This window comes from Pristis pectinata, chromosome 9, assembly GCF_009764475.1.
Source record: "Pristis pectinata isolate sPriPec2 chromosome 9, sPriPec2.1.pri, whole genome shotgun sequence".
Taxonomy (NCBI): Eukaryota; Metazoa; Chordata; class Chondrichthyes; order Rhinopristiformes; family Pristidae; genus Pristis; species Pristis pectinata.
Genome location: NC_067413.1, coordinates 54,163,209 through 54,188,236, shown reverse-complemented (window position 1 = coordinate 54,188,236; position 25,028 = coordinate 54,163,209). Strand labels below are relative to the sequence as shown.

Below are 25,028 nucleotides of genomic sequence, written 5' to 3'. Positions count from 1 at the left end.
TGGACAGTAAAGGAGGTTATTCTTGGGTGACTTTAACTTCCCTAACATAGACTGGGACCTCCTCAGTGCAAGAGGTTTAGACGGGGGCAGAATTTCTTAGGTGCATTCAGGAGGGTTTCTTAAATCAATTTGTAGATGGTCCAACTATAGGAAGGACCGTACTGGATTGGTGTTGGGAAATGAGCCTGGCCAGGTGACTGACCTTTCAGTGGGAGAACACTTAGGAAACGGGGATCACAACTTGAGTTTTAAGATATCTATGAATAAGGAACAGTATGGACCTTGCAGGAGAGTATTAAATTGGGGCAGAGCAAATTATGAGAGTATTAGGCAGAAACTAGGGAGAGTTATCCTCTTGCTCTTGATGTTTTTGGACAAGTCCATATCTGACATGTAGAGGGTGTTTAAAGACCAACTGCACAGAGTACAGGACAAGTATGTTCCAGTAAGAAGGAAGGACAAGGATGGCAAGGTAAGGGAACCTTGGATTATGAGAAAGATGGTGAATTTAATCAAGAAGAAAAAGGAAGTGTACTTAAGGTTTAGGAAGCTAAAATCAAACAGAGCCCTTGAGGATTATAAAGAAGCTGGAAAGGAACTCATGAAGGGAATTAGGAGAGCCAGAAGGGGCCATGATAAGTTCTTGGCAAGTAGGATTAAAGAGAATCTTGAGGCAGTTTATATATACCGTTCATCAAGAGCAAGAGGATAACCAGGGAGAGGGTAGGACCACTCAGGAGGGAACATGTGCTTGAAGGCAGAGGATGTGGGCGAGGTCCTAAGTGGGTACTTTGTATCGGTATTTACCAAGGAGAAGGACATGGATGATAATGAGATCAGTGTGGAGTGTGCTAATATGCCTGGGTATTTTGAGATAAAGCAAGAGGTAGTGTTGGGTCTCTTGATGAGTGTTAAGGTGGATAGGTCCCCATGGCCTGATAGGATATATCCCAGTTTATTGAGAGAGGCAAGGGATGAGATTGCAGGGGCCTTAACCTAGATCTTTGTGTCCTCTCTAGCCATAGTCGAGGTCCCAGAGGACTGGCAAGTGGCTAATGTTGTTCCATTGTTCAAGAAGGAAAATAGGGATTTTCCTGGAAACTATAGACTGGTGAGTCTCATGTCAGTGGCAGGATTTATGAGCATTTGGAAAATTATGGCCTAATTAGGGACAGTCAGCATGGCTTTGTGTGGGGTAACCCATGTTTTAATAACTTGATTGAGTGTTTTCAAGAAATGACAAAGGCAATCGATGAAGAAGTGACAAAGGTGATTGATGAAGGTAGAGCTGTTGATATTGTCAACATGGATTTTAATAAGGCACGTGGGACCCTCAGTGATTTGGCCATTTGGATTCAGGTTTGGTTTGCCTATAGAAGATAGAGAGTAGTGGTCGATGGGACTTATTCTGGCTGGAGGCATATGACTAGTGAGAGGACCCATAGCAGTGTTGATGTACAGAGGATCTTGGAGTCAAGTCTATAGCTCCCTGAAAGTGGCTGCACAGGTTAATAGGTTGGTAAAGAAGGTCTAGGCACGCTTGCCTTTATTAGTCGAGGCATTGGTTTCAAGAGTCAGGAAGTTATGTTGCAGCTTTATAAAACTCTGGTGAGGCCAAATCTGGAGTATTGCATTCATTTCTGGACTCCCTATTATAGAAAGGATGTGGAGGCTTTGGAGAGGGTGCGGAAGAGGTTTACCAGGTGCTGACTGGATTAGGGGGCATGTGCTTGGGTTGTTTCCTCTGGAGTGGTGGAGGTTGAGGGGAGACCTGATAGAACTTCATAAGATTATGAGAGGCAGAGATAGAGAGTCGGTATCTTTTTCCCAGGGTTGAAATGTCTAATACTAGAGGGCATGCATTTAAGGTGAGAGGAGGTAAGTTCACATTTAAGGTGAAAGGATGTAAGTTCAAAGGAAATGTGCGAGGCAAGTTATTTTACAAGTGGTGGGTGCCTGGAATGCTCTGCCAGAGGTGTTAGTGGAGGCAAATATGATAGAGGCATTTAAGAGGCTCTTAGGCATATGAATGTGCAGAAAATGGAGGGATATGGACATTGTATAGGCAGAAGGGATTAGTTTAGTGAGGTGTTTAATTAGTTTGGCACAACATCAAGGGGTGAAGGGCCTGTTCCTGTGTTGTACTGTTCTATGTTATCTAAATTTACTACAGGATCTAGATCAACTGGGAAATTGTGGCAAGGAATGGCAGATGGAATTTAACTCTGGCACGTGCAAAATGATGCATTTTGGGAAATTAAACCAGGGCAGGACCTACTCAGTGAATAGCAGGGCCCTGCAGTGTGTTGTAGAACAGAGAGACCTAGGGGTACAAGTACATAGTTCCCTGAAAGTGATAACAGGTACACAGTGTGATGAAGCAGGCATTTGGCACACTTGCCTTCGTCAGATGGGGTATTGAATATAGGAGCTGGGATGTCATGTTGCAGCTGTACAGGATGTTGGTGAGTCTGAACTTGGAGGATTGTGTGCATTTCTGGTCACCTTGCCATACAAAGGTTGTCATCAAGCTGGAAAGGGTGCATCAAATATTAACAAGGATGTTACCAGGACTGGAGGGCTTGAGTTATAAGGAAAGACTGGATAGGCTGTGACTTTTTTTCCCTGGATCGTAGGAGGCTGAAGGGTGACCTTATGGGGGTTTACAAAATCATGAGAGGCATAGATAAAGTGAATGATCAGTTTTTATTCCCAGGGTAGGGGAGTCCAGATTTAAGGTGAGAGGTACCTTGGTCAACATGGACAAGTTCGGCTGAGGGGCCTGTTTCCCTGCTGTAAAACTCTGTCTCTATAACTCTATGACGTGTGAAGACGCTGAAGCGCCTTGGACTCATCTTTCTTAGGTGGCCCCTTGCAACTGAGGATGACCTTCCACTCCATTTCTGAAGAGTGGGAGATGCTTGTGCATGCATTCCCTGTTGTAGATTGGCAATCTCACATCACATGAATTTAGCAGAATGTGGTTTTGGTCCAGTGAAAAGTAAGATACAAGGTGATTGGAGACCAGGCTCTGCTGCACTGACTGAGCAGTCAGTAAGTGGACACACACATATTTATGGACAGGTTTGGGTTAAGAAGATTCTTCTGGCTGCTCAAGTCTACACAAATGCAATTCATTGCAGAAATGCAAAAAGTTGCTTTTAGCTATAATTGAAACCTTCACAGAAATAATTTCAAAATCATTGAACTGATGAGAATTTCATCATTTAAGGACAATTCTCCTTGCAAGAACATTACAAAAAATTAAGTTTTGAAGGGAATACAACTGAATCCATTGATTGGATACATGCAGTGTCATCCAGTGGCATGCAATGTACATTTCATTGCTAATTTTGGGAAAATTAAACATGCATGTGTGGTCCTTGGATGCTATACAGCGAACTTGAGGCATGCTTTGACAATGCTTAAAGGTGGTCTGTCTGAACAGGACCTGACCCATGAAGTATGGCACTTGGAAATGGCTTCAGGTAAGTGCTCCCTAAATTAAGAACTTATTCCTTGCTATTAATCTACCTCAGGCAACCTGGCACCATTCTTTAATCTGATTACGATGCCAGCTACTGCCACCATCTGATCGCAACTCAGAGTTACCAATCATGATATCCTCTCATCTTTTGAAGCTACAGTGGCAGAGTGTGTGAACCAAAGACCTTTGTGCCCATTAAACATGTAAGAATTAGCCTTTTGCTTACAGCACCTTGGCTCTTGTGCTTAATAGAATTTTGAAAAAGCTGTCCCTTGTCCAAAACTTGTATTCTCCCTACATTCATTGCCTATTTAACGTAACCTACACTCATGAAAGGATTTCTAGGCCAAGTTGCTGTTGCCATGAGTCCCTTGCAGTAGATATTAGAAATAGGAGAACAGGAAAAAATGTTAGGGAGATAATTGGTAATGAAGAATAAACACATGAATAAACTTAACAAGCTTCTTTTTTCTCCATCCCAATTCTGAAGAACAGTCTTTGACCTGAAATGTTAGCTCTGTTTCTCTTCTCACAGACGTGGCAAGGCCTGCTGAGTATTTACAGCATTCTCTGTTTTTATATTACGTGAATATTGTAGATGATCTTAATAGCCTCAATCTATGCAATATCAGTCGGAGGATAACCACTAGGCAGGATTCAGGTTTGAAGTTGTGCTGTGGGATTTTATGTTCACCTGAAAAGCTCTCAATTTCATGTCTCATTTCAAAGTTGGCACTTAAAATATTGCACCACTCTCTGAATGCTGGGGTGAAGTAGAAACCTGGATTCTAACTCAGTGCCAGTGGTAAGATTTCCAATCCACTTTTAATGGGAATTTATCAGAACAACAATTAGTTACCGATTATCATGTGCTGATACTTACAACTTCTGTGTGCATGGCTGTAAAATGTCTTACTTCATCCTTCAAGCAGTCTCTCTCTGAGAATTGAGCCCCACTTCCCAAAGAAAAACTTCAGTCATCTTCAGTGATGGCCTGTGGGAGTCAGTGAATTGGATTAGGGTTCAGTGGCAATTATTATTTTAATAACCATCTAAATCTTATAATAAACCTGAAATTGTAGACCTTTAACTAATATTGATGGGTTTTTGTTGAATCAATGAAATTTATGTGGTGATAGAAATATCACAGTGTCTTCATAACCATCAATAAACCAGGAGCTGATGTGAGGAAACCCCCTGTGATGGAAAGCTTCAGACCAAAATTATGTATTGCTCCAACGATTTCTTCACATGCCACATGGCATCTCTCAAATTGTTCATGGGCCAGATAATGACAGCTTGGAGCCAACTCGGCCCACAGTCAACGTCTCCAGTGTCCCAATATACCCAATATATGTTCTAATGCAACTGACTTAATTAGTCTCCTGGAAAAATAAATCTGCTCATTAATTTAGATGGATTTAAATATTGGCTCAGATTGGGACAGAAACTTGTTCTTAGTTGCTTTTGACCTCAGTTGCTTGTACTTTTTATGAGATATAGTAGTGTCTGTATGTTGTACACTACTTCTTCTGAACTAATTCCTTCAATGGAAGTAGATTTCAATAGTGGAGTAAAACATGCATAAACTCCTGCATCACTCACTTGGCACATGGATAGATTTCTAGAGTTCGTCACTTCACAACTACTTTGTTAAATTCATAATTATCAGAAGTATACATATTTAGGCATTTACCAGATAGACATTCTAACTAGTGAGGTTTTTTTTTACTGGGTTAGCAGTCCAGAGATAAAACCAAATCCAATTACAGCAAATCTAAACCCAAATTCAATAATCTGCAGTTAACTACCATCCTCCATCACACACTTTGTATGTTAAAAACCCAATTAATTCACTCATGATTTTCAAGTGAATTTGTTATCCCTACACACTTTGACTGACCTGATTGTATGTTTGGCCCAAAGCTGTCTGAAGTTCTCCTACCCTCTGAGATGATCCAGAAATCTATTAGTTGTCAGGATGAATATTGATGGTTCATTTGATACATTCTTTTCTAATGAATTTTGAGCAAACTGCTGTACTTTAATATATCAACCAAGCTATGTTGAGTTTAGTTAATTAGGAACTGTATTCTGACAGAGAGGATGTGAAACGGCTGCAAAAATTACGCCAAGCAGTGCGTCAAGAGGTCACAGAAATAGAGGTTCAGCTTCAGGATCAGGCTCGACAAGTTGGAGAAGCAATGAAAGTGGTAAGTTTAATGTTAGGTGAAACCATTAGTCCCATGTTTGTTTAAATAACAGAACTTACCAGCTCTGTTGATCTCCTTTGGGCCATATCTTTGAACTGTTACCTGCCTACTTTATTAAAAATAATTTGCTTTGCAAATAGTCCAGATTCCCAGAAGTAAGTAATGCAAAACATGAGTTCTGTAGGCTAATATGTTTCATCCTTCATCACACTCGTACATCACAATTACAGAGTATTTTCCCTATCCCACCAGCAAGACAGACCCATTAAAAGTAGTGACACAGTGTTATTCAGAATATTGACTTTGGACTTCATGAAGTCTCACAGCGTCAGGTCAAATGTTGGTAATGAAACCTCCTGCTTATTACCATCTATCACCCCCTTCTCAATTGGTGAATTGTCCTTGTTGGGCAATGCTTTAAAAAAGCCCTGAGAATAACAAGTGTGCAGAATGTACAATGGCATTGGGTGTGGCTCAGTGGTGCCACATTTAGTGGAATTGTAAAGGATATTGGGAGAACAGCAGTGAAAGAAAAACACAAGAGAAGAAATACTTACCTGACCTTACTTTACCACTCTAACTGTTACAGATGCATTTGTCCCAGATAATATTGATAGAGGAGTACAGCCACCACACCTTCTCAAGAATCAGGCAATAATTGTAACTTGGAATGAGGCTTTAATATTTAATACTTGCAGTTTATAAGTGTGAAGAATAGGTGAAATTGAATTTTCATTCTTGATTATTATTCAATTATCTGTACCTATTCTGTGTTTGAAAGATATCGTTTTTATCATATTCCTAGTGAATTTTAGTAAATATGCCAGACAGCCTTAACTGTGTTTAATTCCTTTGCAATTATTTCTGACTATGATAATTTAAGGAAAGCATTGATCCTATGAGCTGGAGTATTAGAATTGCACTAAACCTGGTTTGTCTTTCAGCAGTTGCAGAGTTTGCTGGATGAACAGTCTTCTGTTCGCTTATACCTGGAAGTGCTGAAGCAAACAGGAGATGCTATATCAGATGGCCAGCTTTGTCCTTCATCCATCTATATGACATCTACGCCAGCAGCAGTAACCAACTCACAGGAGCTGGAATTAAATCCAGGAACAAGTCTGTCAATGCGTTCCATGTTAGGACAAGGTCCAGTCAATTCACCAGCTACTTCAGACTCAAATAAAATCGATAGTGAAGCCTGTTCAGAAGCTGTCAAAGATACAAAATTAACAGAAAAAAAACACCATGAAACACAAACACTGGATTTCAGAACCATTCTACAACATGTAAGAAATCTCAAAATCTTTCTTTAATTTACTTGGGTGCAATATGTCCTTGGTAAAGGCTCAAAAAGTATTCAATACCTTAATATTTTTCTACTGTTTGCAAGCACTCTAACACCCTCTGAAAAGTTGTGCATCCTTATATATCCCACAGCACTGTAAAATAGATCATGCAATAAAGTGACTGCTGGAATTGTGATGCAAGATGCAAAACCTGCCCATTTGATTCAGTGCATAACAAACATAAAATTCATGCTTCAAATTCATTACCATGGCATTTCTGACCATACAGCACTAAATGTGTTGTCCCTGGCTTTAGCATAAAAAAACATAAATATAAACATAGACAATTTTGTGGTTGGTTAGGAATGGCTCAAGCTAGAAGCAATGCTTAAAGGTTCTATCAGTATCTCTTATGGAGGAGGTGTTCTGTGGTTCAAACTAGTGGTGGAAGACATTCCACAGGTGTTCACAACTTGCTGGAAGACGTAATCAAATTGGATGAGATTCTCTGATTTCTAACATGGTTCTGGACACACCTCCATCCTCCCAGGTTCCTATGCTCCAAGTCCCAGCCTGCCCAACCTCTCCCTATAACTCAGGCCCTTGACTGCAGGCAACACTATTGTAAATCTTCTTTGCACTCTTTGGAGAGTGAAGAGGAGAGAAGTCATCTGCCCGAGGGGTCCAGAAAGCCCTCCAGATACACAGAAAGGTAGCAATTAAGGTGAATGCAAAGAGTCAAGTCCCAAAGATGTGGATGCACAGACAGTTTAGTGACCCAAGCTAGAGGAGACATAGACAAATCTCATCTCTCACTAGTTGTACTAGTTCCTCGCGCACTGTTCAATACAATCACCACTATCACTCATCTACCAAAATTCTCTATGAAGAGGTGCTGGGAACCCAGCAATCAAATGCTCTACCAGAGCAATGTACTTACCTCTACTCCAAGTGTCACACATACAGTTCATAGCCTTCACACACAGGCAAATTTTCAACTATGACAGACACATTGCACAACACTCAGTAATGCACATCACTTTCTCTTGCAGGACAATGTAGTATCAGTAGCAGTAGACCAATGGGAGATAAGCCCAGCTCCAACAACTCAACTGCCCATCATGCTACCACCTTCCACCAATTGAAGATGTGCTGATCACATGAGACTAGTCATCACAGACTCTGTAATTAGCAGCACTGTACTGAAGATCAAAGATGATGGGATCTCATGCTTAATCCACTCTCTCACATCCACCTCCCCTTCATCCCACAATATCTTGTAATTCACAAGCTGCAGTTAGTGAAAGCATGCAATCACTCCCCTCACCATAACCCTAACTACTACCTGTCCACAAAGAACTCCCAAGCCCAGAGTGAAAGTAGCTGAGCAGCAAGAGTGTGACGAAGATGGCACATCATCACTTGATATGACTTTCACACCCACTTGTTCAGATGGTGGTACTTTCTGTTTTGTAAAGAAAAATTTAGAATTTGGAGCTGAACATGAACCAAGGCCATAATGAAGATTTGAGCCAAGTGACATAGACAGGAAATGAGGTCTGTCTGGGTGCCATTTATGCTCTCAAGGCAATGTGGATGTACTCTGTAGCTCCCCACACTTTAAGGAAACATTGGAATTTTTCTGAATCCATGATGCTCTATATCATGGGAAAGGGAAATGAGTTTGGCCTTTCTCGAGTGAGCAGCTTCTGAGTTCCATGATATGGTGGTTTGTTGTAAATTGCTAAATATTGTTGATTTCATCTGGAAAGATTGGAGGCAAAGAAATTGATGATCACTGCCACCTTCAGTGCCACAGGTAATGCAGTTCTAAATCTGCTCTGCCATAATAGTAGTGGCTGCAGCATGTGCCCTTTTTTCCATCAGCATCTCCTTGAAAAGCAGTCTTCTCACACATCGAAAAGCTATTGGAATGATAGAACAATATTCAGCCTGGAATACAAATGGGAGGAAGTTATGCTTAGACCCTATTCACAGGAACAATTCAAAATGATACAATGGATACAGTGCAGAGCCATATAATGAAAAGTTGGTGTATTAGAAATGCAATGAACAGCAATGCAGTGCAAATCCAAGGTTCAAGATGAGCAATGCTGTTCATAAAACAGTTTCACAAATGTACATGCTAACATTAACTTTCTGTTTAAACTTCCTTGGGAATGTTTAAATATTTCTAACTGTTTAATAATAGGAAAATGTCTGTTCCAGATTAAACAATCATTTAAACAATTGAGATTGGCAGGTCCTGATGACTGAGGATGCTAACTTCACATGGTAAGTTGTAATTTATTCCTGTTGTCTCGTAAAATTTAAGTTGTAAATGAAATGAACATCCAAGAAGAAGGGTCTTTTTCATTTAGAGTACTTTCTCATTTAATATCCTAAAACAAGCTAGAAAGGAATTGAATAGCACTGGAAATGTGCACTGGATTCACAAAACACGATTAACATGCACCCATAATGCATCTAAAATTCACACTCCCACCTCATTATCATGATTGTGGAATTTGGTGAACAGCTTTTCTTCACAGGTTACAATTACAAAAAGCTAGCTGTAACTGACTGAAGTCATGGCTGTACCTCTTAAAGGGGAGGTGTTCATTGCTTCCAACCACAGGTGGGAAACCTTCTTGAAGCTTGGGTAGTTTAGCTTAGAGGTGGCTCTGGACACCTTGCTAAACAGGGTGAGGAGGCAAAGAGAGGTGTTCTATTCACAGGGTTCTGGGATGCCACTTAAGTCAATAATGAAATGCTAGGAAGAGGAGCTTGCTCCACATCAATGCCAGTAGTGAGATATTCAGGACATAAATGGAGTGCTATAAAAATGACTACACATGCATGGTCAAAGTCAGTAAAGCCATCATCAAATTCCACAGTGTGAGTACTGGACTAGTAACCCAAAGGCCTTGGACTAACAATCCAGAGACCTGAATTCAAATCCCAACTCTGCAGCTGTGGAATTAAAATTCAGATTGCAATCATAAGTATCTTAGTGCTGATGATCACAAAGCTATCAGATTGCCAGATGACTTTAAAACGAGGAAATCTGTCATCCTTGCTGGTCCGGCTCTATGTGAGAGTCTAGACCCACATCAATGTGTTTAGTTCTTAAAATGTTCTTGGAAATGCCCTAGTAAGCCACTATGTTCAGAGCAATGAGAGTTAGGCAATAAATGTTGGCCTTAACAACAATGCTCTCATCCCAGAAAATGTATAAAGAAGACCTCACAAGCCACTCATTTGAATACAACAATAGCCATCTAACAATATTATCTAACAAGCAGGATGCCTGCTAACATTCATAAATTGCATTACACACTACTCCAAACTTCTCACCCTATCTCACAACTTACACATATTCACAGTTGTTCAGTCATGGCAGGCACATCATCCAGGCACATTATAACACTGTCATTAACATACATTTCCCTCTCACAGGAGAAAATGGGACATAATTGGCACAAGCAGTAGCAATCTGTTGACAAATTTGCACAAAGCCTGGCAGAGAGGGTGCTGGCAATTATTAGAATAGGCACCATAGAATCCATGACTGATGGCAGTGTAGAGAGGCCTGAACCTGACTTTATGCACATATTTGACCACAGCCACTGAGAGAACGCTGTGTAGGAGCAGTGACGTAAGTGAATGCACACACAACCACTAGCGGTATGCACAAATATAATTGGTTCACAATTGTATCGTGTTGTTGCTGATTGGTTGTTTGAATGTAGCTTGGAATAATAATGTGCTTGGTCTTGTATTCATGAATTTTGATGAGGCATTGTGCTCTGATAATCAAACAGAAGGAATATAATAGGGTTGGTTGAGATTTTTTTCAGTCACTCATAGGATGTGGGTGTTGCAGATTGATCAACACTTAAAGCCCAAATCTTAATGGTCTTCAGAAGGCGGTAAGAAGCAACTTTCTTGACCCTGACAGTTCTTGTGATTAAGGTATTCCCATTGTGCTGTTAAGTGGGGAGTTGCAGGAACCTGACCAAGCCACCAGAGAAATGCACTAGTGTATTCCAAAGCTTGGGAGATGTGTGAGTTGGGGGCAAACTTGTAGCTGATCTTCAACTTGAAATGTTAACTCTTTCTCTCTCCACAGTTGCTGCCTGGCCTGCTGAGTGTTCCCAGCATTTTCTGTTTTTAATATTGGTGGTGTTTGTTAGTTTCTTTAAGTTTGTCAAGCAGATCTTACACTGCTTTCAAAGTCAGGGCACCCTCACTCCCAGAAATGTTGCCACTGGATTCTCGCAGGCTGTCACATGTGGCACTTGACTGTTCACTGTGGCATCGTAGAAGTCAAAATAAAAATCAGTCAGCAAAGTGGGGAACCTTTGACTTTCTGGTTAATGCAACTTTTGCTTTTATGCCTGAACAGGGATTTGAGCTTAATGCAGGGCCCAGCCTCAAAAGTGCAAGCATTAATAGGGAGCACTAATAACCTTCTATTGGTTCTCAGGCAACTTCCTTTCATGAGTGCTCTTTGTACATGGAGGCTGCTTCCTGCTAACTGTTCTTCAGAAGCCTGTGCAAGTTCCTCTGCCCCCAATTCCCAGGAGGAATCTGCCACCTGTCCCTCCAACCATTGTTGCTAACACTCCCCAACAGCTGAAAGAGTGATCCTTGTCATGTGATCCTTTGAGAACCTTTTTCTTGAGCCAAGAGCTGTGAGAAAAAGTGCTACTAACTTGGGAAATTCAACCAAGCTGTTCCTGAAACAATGTAGCTTTACATGATGAAAACCATTAATGCTGTTTTGGAACTCCTGCAAATGAATTCCACAATTTTTTGGAGCTTTTTGAACAGAGATCGCTAACATCATATTAACACCAGAAAAGCAGCACAAACAAATTTCTAGGCCCGGGTTTCCAGTGTGCCATATATGGATGACATTAGCTTGATCATTAGAGCCCAGTGTGACAAGGCAGGGTTCAAAATGGTAATGGAGGAAGAAAAACCTCACCTCAGGCATGGTAAAGCATGCCTCAACACATTATTTAATTTGCCTAGGAGTATGTAATAGTAAAATGTACAGCTGCATTCACAATTGAAACTGGAAACAAACTGATACTCAACAAATACACAGTGCCAAAAAGTATAATGTTACAAGCCCAATTTCACAGCTACTGTCAGAGAAGTATTTGTTAAACAAACTTACTTACATGGAAACTAGTTGGATTTACTGGGTCAGTTTAAATTCAGTCTGGGATCTGATGTTTAGATGAACACAATGGACCTTACACTTTCCTCCAGTACCTCTAAATAGAAATTGAAGATCTTTTTCTTTATTCACTGCTCCATTTTCTTTGTTTTCCCTGATCATGCTACCATGATTATAAGAAATAATCATTTATTTTCTACATCAGCAGTGGGAATTTGTGGATGCATATTATGTTTTACTTAATGATAAAATAATTCTAAATTATTAATATCTTCCTTCATTGCAGATTCAAGCACAAAGTCCTGACAGTTTCTGTTAAATGAAGCAAGTCATTAAAGTAATACAAAAGGAATCTGAAGGGGACATCATGCAAGACAAAATATCTTTTTTGCTGGGACTGCACTTCTCTCATATTTCCTTACATGTTTGTGAACTACAGTGAGCTCACATTTTAGTTATCCCAATTTCTGAATGAAGCTCTTCTAATCATCGTTGCTTAGTTAAAACATGTAAATTGACAAAATAAAAAAAAGATGTAAATTTTAATAATTTATTATGGCAAGCTTCACATGGAACTTGCCGCAGTTTGCTTCCAAGTTGTTTGCTTTGTACTCTGCTGCTAATGTGGTTCTAACTCAGACAGAATTAAACGCTGTAATACTTTACTTGGATATAAATCTTGAGTAAGACCATATAAAGCACAATTAAAAGAGCAAGGATAATTTAGTTCGGGACACCAGGTAATTCAGTCTTTATTTTAAAAGAATTTCATTTAGTAACTCCTTTGTTCAGACATAGAGAGTCATGGAATCACACAGCACAAAAACAGGCCCTTCAGCCGACCATGTCCATGCTGACTGTCAAATACTATCAATATTAATGCCGTTTACTAGCACTTGGTCCTTGGTCTTCAATGCCTTGCTGACGTGAGTGTACTTCTAGATATTTTTAAATGCTGTGAGAGTACCTGCTTCCATCACCCACTCAAGTAGTGCATTCCAGACTTCCCTTAGGGAAAAAAATTCTTCCACAGATCCCCTCTATGCCCCTTACCCCCTTATCCTAAACTTATGTCCTCTAGTTTTAGATACGTCTGCTAGGGAGATTTTTCCTACTTACCTGCCCTATCTATGCCCCTCATAATTTGGTACACCTCTATCAGGACCCCCATCAGCCAAGAAAAGCAAACCCAACCTTTCCAGCCTCTCCTCATAACTGAAATGCTCCATTCCAGGCAACGTCCTGATGAATCTCCTGTGTACCATTACCTCCCAACTCTTATATTCTGTGCCCCGGCTAATGAAGGCAAATGTCCCAAATGCCATCTTCACCACTTTATATACTGTGCTGCACCATCAAGATTTTTAGACATAGTCAAAGAGCAATACATCATGGAAACAGGCCCTTCGGCCCAACTTGTCCATGCCATCCAAGATGCCCATCTAAGCTAGTTCCAGTTGCCCGTGTTTGGCCAAATGTCCCTCTAAATCTTTCCTATCCATGTACCTGTCCAAGTGTCAGTTAAATGTTGGGCATCAAGGTCCCAAGCTCCTTAGGCCACTAATCTAAAATGCCCTCCCAAAATGTTTCATCTCACTCTTATCAGGATTAAATTCCACCTGGTATCTGATTAACATAATCCTGTAGCCTACACTATCCTCATCATCAACAGCACAACCTATTTTTGTGTTGCCTGCAAAATTACTGTCGTATCTCTATCCAGATTGTTAATGTATTTAACAAACAAGGGACTCAGCACCAATACTTGTGGGACAGCACTGTTCACAGGCTTCCAATCACAAAAACAACCTTCCACTATTGCCCTCTGCCTCCTATTATCATGCATATTTGGATCCATTTTGCCAACTTGACCTAGTGTAATGGTTAGAATAACTCTATTACTGCGCCAGTGACCCGGGTTCAAAACAAGGGGCTGGAGAAAGGAAGGTGGTGAGTGGAACCAGATAAGGAGGGGATGCTAGGCAAAAGGAGAACAGTTGGGGGAGGAGAGGGGAGAGGATGGGAGACCAGGTGAGTGGAGTGTGTGGATGATAGGCAGTCCAGGTGGGGGATAGGGAAGAAACTGAGAAACTGAGGGCTGATGGGAGCTGAGGGGGAGGGGGGTTTCAAAAAAAGGGAGTGTGAGAGAACCTGGGTGGATCAGGAGGGCAGAGAAAGGAACAGAGGGGATGTGGGTTACCTTGAAATTGGAGATTTCAATGTTCATGCCATTGGCTTGTAGACTGCCCAGGCAGAATATGAGGTGCTGTTCCTCTAGTTGGATATATACTGTAGATCCATGGATAGTAAGTCGGCAGGGAATTAGTGCAAGTAACAACTGCTGTTTTTCTTTCATCAATATTCTCATTTGCTCAATCAAAAAACTCAGTAAAACACCATTTACATTTAAGCAATTCATGCTGGTTCTCTTTTATTAAACTCAAACCTCTCCCAGTTCACACTGATTTCTTTTTCCTGATATTTGTTTTTAAAAGCCTTCCCACCAATGAGAATAGCCTGTATTTGCCTTCCCTTGGATACTTGCTACTCGATCTCCCTCTTGCTATTTTGTAGCTAACAGAATATCCCAAGCACTGTGAAAGTACCTTTGGTTCTTTAACCAAATGGATCTGTCAATGTTTCCTCAAGGGAATGATTTCTCTTCAGTGCTGTTTTGTCTTTCCTAATCAATGGGTGGCAAAGCTCTTTTTCTTCCTTATCTGCCTTTTCTAATACCAGGAATATTTGGTGCCCCATTCTGTTATTTCTGAGCCATGTTTCATAAATATCACACATCAGTGGTACACTTAATCTGTTGTGACTCAGATTAGATTGATTGGACATATGTACTTAGTCAAAATAACTATTACAGGAGCATAAGTTTTTTTTAATTCTGTTGTGTACGTTTAAGGTGGAGCTAGATTTTTCACAAATGAGAAGAAATAGGACAAGTGATAGAGTTAGATGAAGTTGGATTGGTTGCAGCTTGTGCAGGACGTGAACACTATTGGGCCAAGTGGGCAACTTGTGCTGGTCATTCTATGTAATATATTTCTTCACATTTACTTTACTTTGAGAAACATATTCCCCACTTACTCAACTCCTTGCACTAAGAGTACACTGAACTCAAATCAGTCCCAGTGATTAATCCTACATTTTCTCCATAGGAGTTATTGGGCTGAATCCTCTGATCCACGGATCGGCAGTTTTGGAGTAACTGTTGATACTTACTTTTGTTTCTGGTCACAAGGTGGTTGGATCAGCAGTAGGGATTTTCAAACCACTGATCTCTCACCCATCAATGAACTGAATTCCAAGTCACCCAGTTGGGTGCTTGGGAGTTTAAATTCCCAGCCTCTGCATCAGTGGGTGGCCTCCCCTTTCAGCCCTCCAGGTTCTGCCAAAACTTTTCAGTACACCTGTGTTGCTGAGTGATAGAAAGCTTCAGTCTGATTGAGCCTCTGGGAAAGGGTAGAATCTCTGATGTCTCTGACTCAGTTTGATGGTGGTGCTGGGGAAGCTCAGGAGCTGGTAATAGGGGATGTGAGGGAGAATGGTGGGATAGATGTAGTCTTAGTCCACTTGAGAAAAGGAGTATTGCAGATTATTTAGTGCATTTACAATACATTGCATGCGGCCTAGTCATTTTAGTTTAGTGCTGTGGATTTCATATCACATGCATAAAAGTTCATCTTAGCTTCATGAGCCAACAAAATTATTGTTTCACTCTCTGAAGAGAACTGAGTTCTTCTATAAAGTTAGATAAAGGCTATGTGATCTGCCTTCATATTTTCATTGCACATTTCCACTTCTCATGGCAAAATGACCCTGTAATATATTGAGTGAAGTTGTCAATTATTGTAAAAGTAATGACTTTAGTAAATAGTAAAATAAATAGGAGGGTATCATTTAACATTTTGTTCAGATGTAGTCATCGTATGCAATGGAATTATGGTCAATATTTTGAAGAAATTAATAATGCTGATTGATCCCATTCATGCTTGTTGCTGTGGCAGATTTATGACAGCTTTTACCAGCATGCATTGGGTAAGTTGATAAATAGACTTTTGGACCTCATGTGGCACAAAGTCAGCCACTGGACCAGCAATTCACACTCAGAAGTTTGGGAGGCTGGTTAAAGAATGCCAAGTAACAAGCATTAGAACTGCAATGTACTCAGGAATGGTAGGTTAAGGACCTGCTTCATTAGTGCGGCCCAGTAGCAACCCTGCAAAATGGACTCAGTTGTAAAGTGAAGTGCATCTTTATACTGGTCTTCTTTAGATGTAAACATACACAAAGGCTCCAAAATATTGTCACTGTCCTGTGTTTAAATGTATCAATGTGGGCTTATCATGTGTTTGGCAAAATTAGTTACAAGTGGGAACTATCGATAAAAGTTTACTTTTGTACAGCAAAATATTTATTATTGTTTTGAGATGTCATTTGATTAAAGCAAAAAGGGCCTGAGTTATGGGGATTTAGTGAATACCTAGTTCGATCCCATAGAGTTTGTATTGAAATAACCGATTGCACTCAAGTTATGGTGAGATATGATAATTGGTCCTGAGTTAATGAACAGAGAAATGAGTACAATATTATCTAAAAACCCTGTTGCATTGAGCATGCTGGGTGAGGACAGGACCGGACACTGAAGTGACATTCTTGCTCAGCTCACAATCTCAGCCCACCTATACATGCTGCTCACACAAGATATACAGTAGATATTTAATGGAGGTACCAGAAGGTGCCCTTGGAAAAGTACTTGAAGTAAATGAGAAGAACAAGAGCTGAAAGGAGAAGTAGGCATTGATGTATTTTTGTCTGGTGGTGTTACAAGACTTGATCATGTGTTCCAGATTGCTCGGAATCATGGGATCTGATTGGCTAATTTTCATATACGCTCTATTCCATTCCAGGAGGTTCCGGTCAAGGATCCCAGCTCCTTTGTCCTCTCGCTTTTTATAGAATAATGCTGATTTTATGAATGCATCTTTCAAATTTTTTGTACAAGGGGTTATTGTGGAGAGCACAAATCATGGGCTCAGATAATATATCAGAGTATCTTCATCTTGTACATGAATAAAATCGTAGGTAAATGGTTTAATAAATCAAACAAAACTTAAAAATCCGTAAGTAATTGACAATGGAGTCTGATAATTATTCCATTGTCAATGAAAGCTATTACATAACATTTAGTTGAAATTTTAATGTTGTAATGATAGAAAATTGTCACCTCTGGAAGATGTTGAACTTAAATAAAAAGAATATTTTGGAAGAAGCTACTAACTTTTTCAAATAGTAATTTGAGAATTCAACGTATGTTGGCATGCAGCAATGATTGTGGATTAAGTTTTCTTTCATATTTCTTGACATGCATGGATGTTGTTCTTAGAGTCCTAGAGTTATACAGCATGGAAGCAGGACCTTCGACCCAACTCACCCATGGTGACCAAGATATATACCCAACCTAGTCCTATTTGTCTGCAACACACAAAAAGCTGGAGGAGCTCAGTGGGTCAGGCTGCTTTTTCTGCATTGCTCCAGATTCCAGCATCTAGACTCTCTTGTGTCCCCATTTGCCTGCTTTTGGCCCATATCCCTCTAAAGCTTTTCTATCCATATGCCTCTTTAAATGTATTTTAAACATTGTAATTGTACCTGCCTCTAAAGCTTCCTCTGGCAGCTCGTTCCATATACCCATAGCCCTTTGTGTGAAATAGTTTCGCCTCAGGTGCCTTAAGTCTTTCCACTCTGTGGTAGCAGTAGAGATATAGAGGAGCAGATTGGCAGGCAGTGTTTGGAGAGAAGCAGAAATAACAGGGTTATTATAATGGGAGACTTCAACTTCCCAAATATAGACTGGAACCTGCTTAGTGCCAAAGGTTTAGATGGGACAGAATTTGTTAAGTGTGTCCAGGAGGGATTCCTGACACAGTATGTTGACAGGCCGACTAGAGGGAATGCCATGTTAGATCTAGTTTTAGGAAATGAACCGGGACAGGTGAAGGAGCTATTGGTGGGTGAGCATTTGGGGGACAGTGACCATTGCTCCATAACCTTCAAAATTGTCATGGACAGGGACAGGTGCAGAGAGGACAAGAGGTTTTTCAATTGGGGAAGGGCTAACTACGAGGCTATAAGGAGAGAACTTGGGAGTGTAAATTGGGATGTCCTTTTTGAAGGAAAATGTACCATGGGGATGCGGTCGATATTCAGGGATCTTATGCAGGATGTTAGGGATAAATATGTCCCGGTGAGGCAGAGAAGGAATGGCAGGGTGAAGGAACCGTGGGTGACGAGAGAGGTGGAATGACTTGTTAGGGAGAAGAAGGTAGCATACGTGAGGTATAAGCAGCAAGGTTCAGACAGGGCCCGTGAGGAATATAGGGTAGCGAGGAAGGAACTTAAGAAAGGGCTGAGGAGAGCTAGAAGGGGACATGAAAAGGCTTTGGCTAGTAGGGTTAAGGAAAATCCCAAGGCCTTTTTCAAGTACGTGAAGGGTAGGAGGATGGCTAGGGTGAAGGTAGGTCCGATTAAGGACAAAGGTGGGAGAATTTGCCTGGAGGTGGCAGAAGTGGGAGAAGTTCTCAATGAGTACTTCTCTTCGGTATTCACCAGGGAGAGGGGTCTTGATGATGCGGAAGGGAGTGCTGGTAGGGGTAATGTTCTCGAGGTTGTTGATATCAGGAGAGAGGATGTGTTGAAGTTGTTAAATAATATTAAGACAGATAAATCTCCGGGGCCTGACGGGATTTTCCCCAGGCTGCTTCGAGAGGCTAGGGAGGAGATTGCTGAACCGCTGGTAAGGATCTTTGAGTCCTCGTTGTCTACGGGGGTGGTGCCGGAGGATTGGAGGGTTGCGAATGTGGTCCCCTTGTTCAAAAAAGGTAATAGGGATAGGCCAGGGAATTATAGACCAGTGAGTCTCACGTCTGTGGTGGGTAAGCTGTTAGAAAGGATTCTAAGGGATAGGATTTATGAACACCTAGAGAATCATGGACTGATTAGGGACAGCCAGCATGGCTTTGTGAAGGGAAGATCTTGCCTCACAAGCCTGATAGAGTTCTTTGAGGAGGTGACCAGGAAGATTGATGAGGGCAGTGTGGTGGATGTGGTTTACATGGATTTTAGTAAGGCGTTTGATAAGGTTCCTCATGGTAGGCTTCTTCAGAAGGTCAGAGACCAAGGGATCCAAGGAAGCTTGGCTGTGTGGATTAGGAATTGGCTTGCATGTAGAAAGCAGAGGGTTGTAGTGGAAGTTGTGCCCTCGGATTGGAAGGCAGTGACTAGTGGTGTCCCGCAGGGATCGGTTCTGGGACCTCTACTTTTTGTGATATTTATAGATGACTTAGATGATTGGGTGGAGGGCTGGGTTAGTAAGTTTGCGGACGACACTAAGATCGGCGGTGTTGTGGATAGTGTGGAGGGCTGTCGGAGCTTACAGAGGGATATTGATAGGATGCAGAACTGGGCTGACAAGTGGCAGATGGAGTTCAATCCAGAGAAGTGTGAGGTGGTACACTTTGGAAGGACAAACTCCAGGGCAGAGTACAGGGTAAACGGCAAGGTACTTGGCAGTTGGAGGAGCAGAGGGATCTGGGGGTTCATATTGACAGTTCATTGAAAGTTGCCTCACAGGTGGAAAGAGCAGTTAAGAAGGCCAATGGGATGTTGGCTTTCATAAGTCGCGGGATTGAGTTTAAGAGCCGCAAGGTTATGATGCAGCTTTACAAAACTCTAGTTAGGCCATACTTAGAGTACTGTGTTCAGTTCTGGTCGCCGCATTATAGGAAGGATGTGGAGGCGTTGGAGAGGGTGCAGAGGAGATTTACCAGGATGCTGCCTGGATTGGAGAGTATTAAATATGAGGAGAGGCTTAAGGTGCTAGGGCTTTATTCACTGGAAAGGAGGAGGATGAGAGGAGACATGATAGAGGTATATAAAATATTGAGAGGAATAGATAGAGTAGACAGTCAGCGCCTCCTTCCCAGGGCACCAATGCTCAAGACGAGAGGTCATGGCTTTAAGGTTATGGGTGGGAGGTTCAGGGGAGATGTCAGAGGGTGGTTTTTCACCCAAAGAGTGGTTGGTGCATGGAATGCACTGCCTGGGGTGGTGGTGGAGGCAGATACATTGAACAGGTTCAAGAGCTTGTTGGATAGGCATATGGAGGAACGTGAGATAGAGGGATATGCGGGAGGAAGGGGTTAGGTAGTGTAAGGGTGGTCCGATGGACGGCACGACACGGTGGGCCGAAGGGCCTGTTTTGTGCTGTATGGTTCTATGGTTCTGTATGGTTCTATGGTTCACTCTCACCTTAACTTTTTTCCCTCTCACCTTAAATCTATGCCCTCTAGTTTTAGACTCCCCTACTCTGTTACTCCCCAATCTTTGCTTCGTCGAGCACCTTCGCTCCGTCCGTCATACCAACCGGGATCTCCCGGTGGCCAGCCATTTTAATTCCACTTCCCATTCCCACACTGACATGTCTGTCCATGGCCTCCCCTACTGCCAAGTTGAGGCTAGATGCAGATTAGAGGAACAGGACCTCATATTCCACCTCAGTAGTCTCCAACATGAGGGCATGAACATCGATTTCTCTAACTTCCGGTAACCACTCCCCTCTGTCCCTTCCCTTGTTTATCCTCTTATCCCACCAGCCCCCATCACCATATCTTTTTCCCCTACCCCACCTTCTCGACCTGCTCATCACCCACACATTCCTCCCATCGGTTCCCCTCCCCGCCTCCTTCCCCTTATTCCATGGTCCACTGTCCTCTTCTGTCAGATTCCATCTTCTTCAGCCCTTTGTCACTTCCACCTATCACCTCCCAGCTTCTTACATCATTCCCACTCCCCCCCCTCACCTGCCTATCATCCCCCTCACTTGGATCCACCCATCACCCACCAGCTCTTGCCCCCCCTTCCCCCCCCCCACCTTTTTATACTGGCCATCTCTCCTCTTTCTTTCCAGTCCTGATGAAGGATTTCAACCCAAAATGTCGTCCGTCCATTTCCCTCCAAAGATGCTGCCTGACCTGCCGAGTTCCTGCAGCTTTTTGTGCATTGCTCCAGATTCCAGCATCTGGAGTCTCTTGTGTTTCCATGCTCCTAAGGGGCCTGCCCTTTACTGTATACTGTTACCCCTTTCATTTGACCTCCCAAAGTACAGCACCTCACACATCAAGATGAAACTCCATCTGCCATTTCTCCACCCATGTCTCTAACTCATCTATATACTGCTGTAGCCTTGGCAACCTTCCTTTTTGTCCACAATTCCATCTATTTTTGTGCCAACTGCAAACTTACTAATCAGCTCACCTACACTTCCATCCAAATCGTTAACATATATCGGAAACAACAGAGGTCCCAGCACTTATCCCTGCAGAACACCACTGATCATAGACCTCCATCAGTGAAACACCCCTCTACCCTATCCTCTGCCTTCTATTGCCAAGAAAATTTTGAATCCAATTTATCAAGTCACCACGGATGTCATGTGTCTTAATCTTCGGGATCAGCTTATCATGAGGGACTTTTAAATGCCTTACCAAAGTCCACGTAGACAACATCCACTCTCTGACCCTCATTAGTCATCTTCATCATCTCAAAAAACTCAGTCATGTTTGTTAGACATGACCTCCCCTGCACAAAATCATGCTATCAATAATAAGCGCATGCTTTTCCAAATGCGAGTAAATCCAAAGGAACAACATTGGCTACTTTTCAGTCCTCTGGGACCTCACCTGTGGCTAGAGAGGATACAAAGATCTCTGTCAAGGCCCCAGAAATCTCCTCTCTTGCCTCTCTCAATTACCTGGGATAGATCCCATCATAAAAGCACAACATTAGCCACCCTCCAGTCTTCTAGTGCCTCACCTGTGGCTATGGAAGATTCAAAAACCTCGGCCAGAGCCCCAGCAATTTTCTCCCTGGCTTCCCACAATGTCCTAGGATACTCTTGTTTAGGCCTAGGGGATTCATCCACCTTTATGCACCTCAAGCCCACCAGCACCTCCTCTTTTGTAATGCCAATACGTTTTAGGACATCACTGTTCTCTTCACTTAACTCCCTATCTTCCATGACCTTCTCCACAGTAAATAGAGATGAGAAATATTCATTTAAGACCTTATCCATCTCCTGTGACTCCATGCATAGACAACCACACTGATCCTTAAAGGGATATATTCTTTCCCTCCCTCATTTTACACTGAATATCCATAGAATATTTTAGGATTCTCCTTTACCTTATCTGCCTAGGATATCTCATGTCTCTTTCTTGCCCTCCTGATAACTTTCTAAAGTGTACTCCTACATACCTTATACTCCTACATACCTTATACTCCTACATACCTTATACTCCTACATACCTTATACTCGTCAAGGGACCAGCTTGATCTCAGTTGCCTATAAATGATATATGCCTCATTTTTTCTGATCAGGGTTCCTTAATCCTCCTCACCTTGCCCTTCACTCTAACGGGAACACTCTGGCCCTGATCTCTCCCATCTCACTTTTAAAAGCCTCCCACTTGTCAGACATCCCTTTTCCGCTAACAGCTTCTTCCAATCAACCTTTGCAAGTTCCTGTCTAATGCCATTGAAATAAGCCTTGCTCCAATTTAGGACTTTAACTTGAGGACCAGTCTTTTTTTTCCATAACTATCTTAAAAGTTCTCCCCCACTGACACATCAGCCACTTGCTCAGCCTCATTTCCCAAGAGGAGGTCAAGTATTGCCCTGTCTAATTGTGTCATCTACATGTTGCTTGAGAAAACTTTCCTGGAAACACTTAACAAATTCTGCCCCATCTAATCCCTTAGCACAATGGCAGTCCCAGTCAATATTAGGGAAGTTAAAATCACCTACTATTATAGCCCCTATCTGCAGTCTCACTAATATTTGCTCCTCTAATTCCCATTGGCTATTGACCCTTCTTGTTTCTAATTTCTGCCCACATAGCTTCATTGCCATGATCAAATTCAAAGAACCTCCCTAATCAAAATTGCAACCTCCACCTCCTCACTTACCTCCACCTCTATCATGCCTTTAGCATCTGTACCCTGGAACATTGAGCTACCAACCCTGCCCACCCCTCAACCATGTTTCTGCATTATCTGTAATATCCCAGTCCCACGTAACCATCCAAGCCCCAAGTTCAGTCTTCTTACATTAAAATAAATGCAGTTTAGCCTATCAGCCTTTTCTCGTTCTTTGTCCTGCCCCTGCCTGTCCTACTGAACTTGTTTGATTTAACTTCTATATTTGTCTCAAATTTCATGTCCTTCACATTGCTACTTCAGATCCCACCTCCCTGCCAGAACAGCCTAACCCTCCCTGAGCAGCATTAACAAATCTCCCCACCAGGAGAATGACTGAACCAAGAGTGCCATTAAGGGAAGCTTTTTTACATTGTGTTTTTACACTGTATTTAGGAACTGGAATGTGCCTCCATGGAGTGTACTGGAGACAGATTCAATTGTGGGGCAAAAGGAAAATGGATGAGTAATTCAAAGGAAAAATATTGCCAGGCACACAGGTAGGGGAGTTGGACTAACTCATGCATATAGCTGGTATAGACTTAACGGGCCAAATGTCCTCCCTCATTTGGAATCTTTCTGTGAATCTGTGAATAAGTGCTGCTTGAAGTTGCCCTCCCTGGCTACCTGCAAGCTCTTCTACTGTATGGGAGCACTCATCCATCAACTTGTTTCGGCCACTGAGGGAACTTTGTATATACGTAAGTGTCAGGGCAAATAAAGGCATACAGGAAACAAGAACTAGTTTGCACTAGTGCTATGTGTATGAAAATGTTTGCAATGTTGATGTTTTTGCATTTGCTTTAATGTTCTGTGCTCACAGGACACTTAGGCAATTGGCATCAGAAGGATAAGAACATGGAAAGTGCATTACCAGGGATTCTTAATTACACAGAGGATGCAAGTTTTGCAGGGAAGTCAAAAAGCAATAATTTCTCCAAAATAGTGGCAAGGAAACGCTTTCTTGACTCATTGCAATACTTGAGTTGAAGGAATTCCGACAAGTATTTGCCTGACCAAAGATGGCCATCCACAAATCCAGGCAGCAGGCCATCACAATATGACTTCCTGCCCCTCTTCTGAAGATAGGTCCATGTCCAGGTGTCCTTGGAGAGGGAGCACATGGTGTTCTCTGGTTCACTGGAGGTCTTCTGGGACTTGTGGGCACCTCAGAGGCTAGAGTGCATTTAGCATCACATTTTAATTCAAATGTTGTAAATAGCTACATGAAGTTATTTTTAGGAAAAAAACTAAAAAAAACACACACACCATGTGGGCCTGGATATAAAAGCCAATAATTGTGTGCACAAACCCTAAACTGGATTCTGCACATTTTGTTTGGCTTTTATTGTGATTATAATTCACAATCAGAATTGTGTACCATTGAGGATTTACACCACAGAAAATGACGATATATCAATGAATCTCTGAGCTGAAGAATATTTTGTGGTGTTATCCTCATTTTGCAGCCTGAAGTTACCTGACAGGATCTTTGCACCCCCTGCTGTCTGAATCCACACTTTGCTCTCAGAAAGAAATTGTGAACATATTTTTCTTTCTGCCTTTCCTTCACTCCACACAGTTTCTTCTCTTTCAATCTGTTTATCAACTCATTACTGATGAGAACTTGCCTTTCACTCATTTTTCCTAATACTTCTACTGAGAGTTTACTTCCCGTACTTTAGAACTTCCGTGAAATACATCAGGTTGAATAGCCTCAGCAGTGAATCTCAGGGGTGGGCCAAAACGAACACTGGTACCAGAGTATTGTTGGGAGTCATACAGTTGGACAACATTGTGGAGAGCTCA

General features: G+C 41.8%; 1 protein-coding gene across 6 annotated transcripts in view; it reads left to right on the top strand.

Annotated features, from left to right (window-relative positions):
* The window catches only part of itprid1 (ITPR interacting domain containing 1), a 130,808-nt gene extending 113,494 nt beyond the window's left edge, over positions 1-17,314 (top strand). For 4 of the 6 annotated variants that reach the window (XM_052023956.1, XM_052023951.1, XM_052023952.1 and 1 more), the window contains 4 exons: positions 5,589-5,700; positions 6,645-6,986; positions 9,216-9,281; positions 12,464-17,314. In XM_052023956.1, coding sequence (XP_051879916.1) covers positions 5,589-5,700; positions 6,645-6,986; positions 9,216-9,263 — 502 coding nt within the window. In that variant the 3' untranslated portion in view covers positions 9,264-9,281; positions 12,464-17,314. The remainder of the gene's footprint in view (positions 1-5,588; positions 5,701-6,644; positions 6,987-9,215; positions 9,282-12,463) is intronic. The other 2 variants (XM_052023953.1, XM_052023954.1) reach the window with 2 other exon arrangements.
* Positions 17,315-25,028: the final 7,714 nt, after the last annotated feature.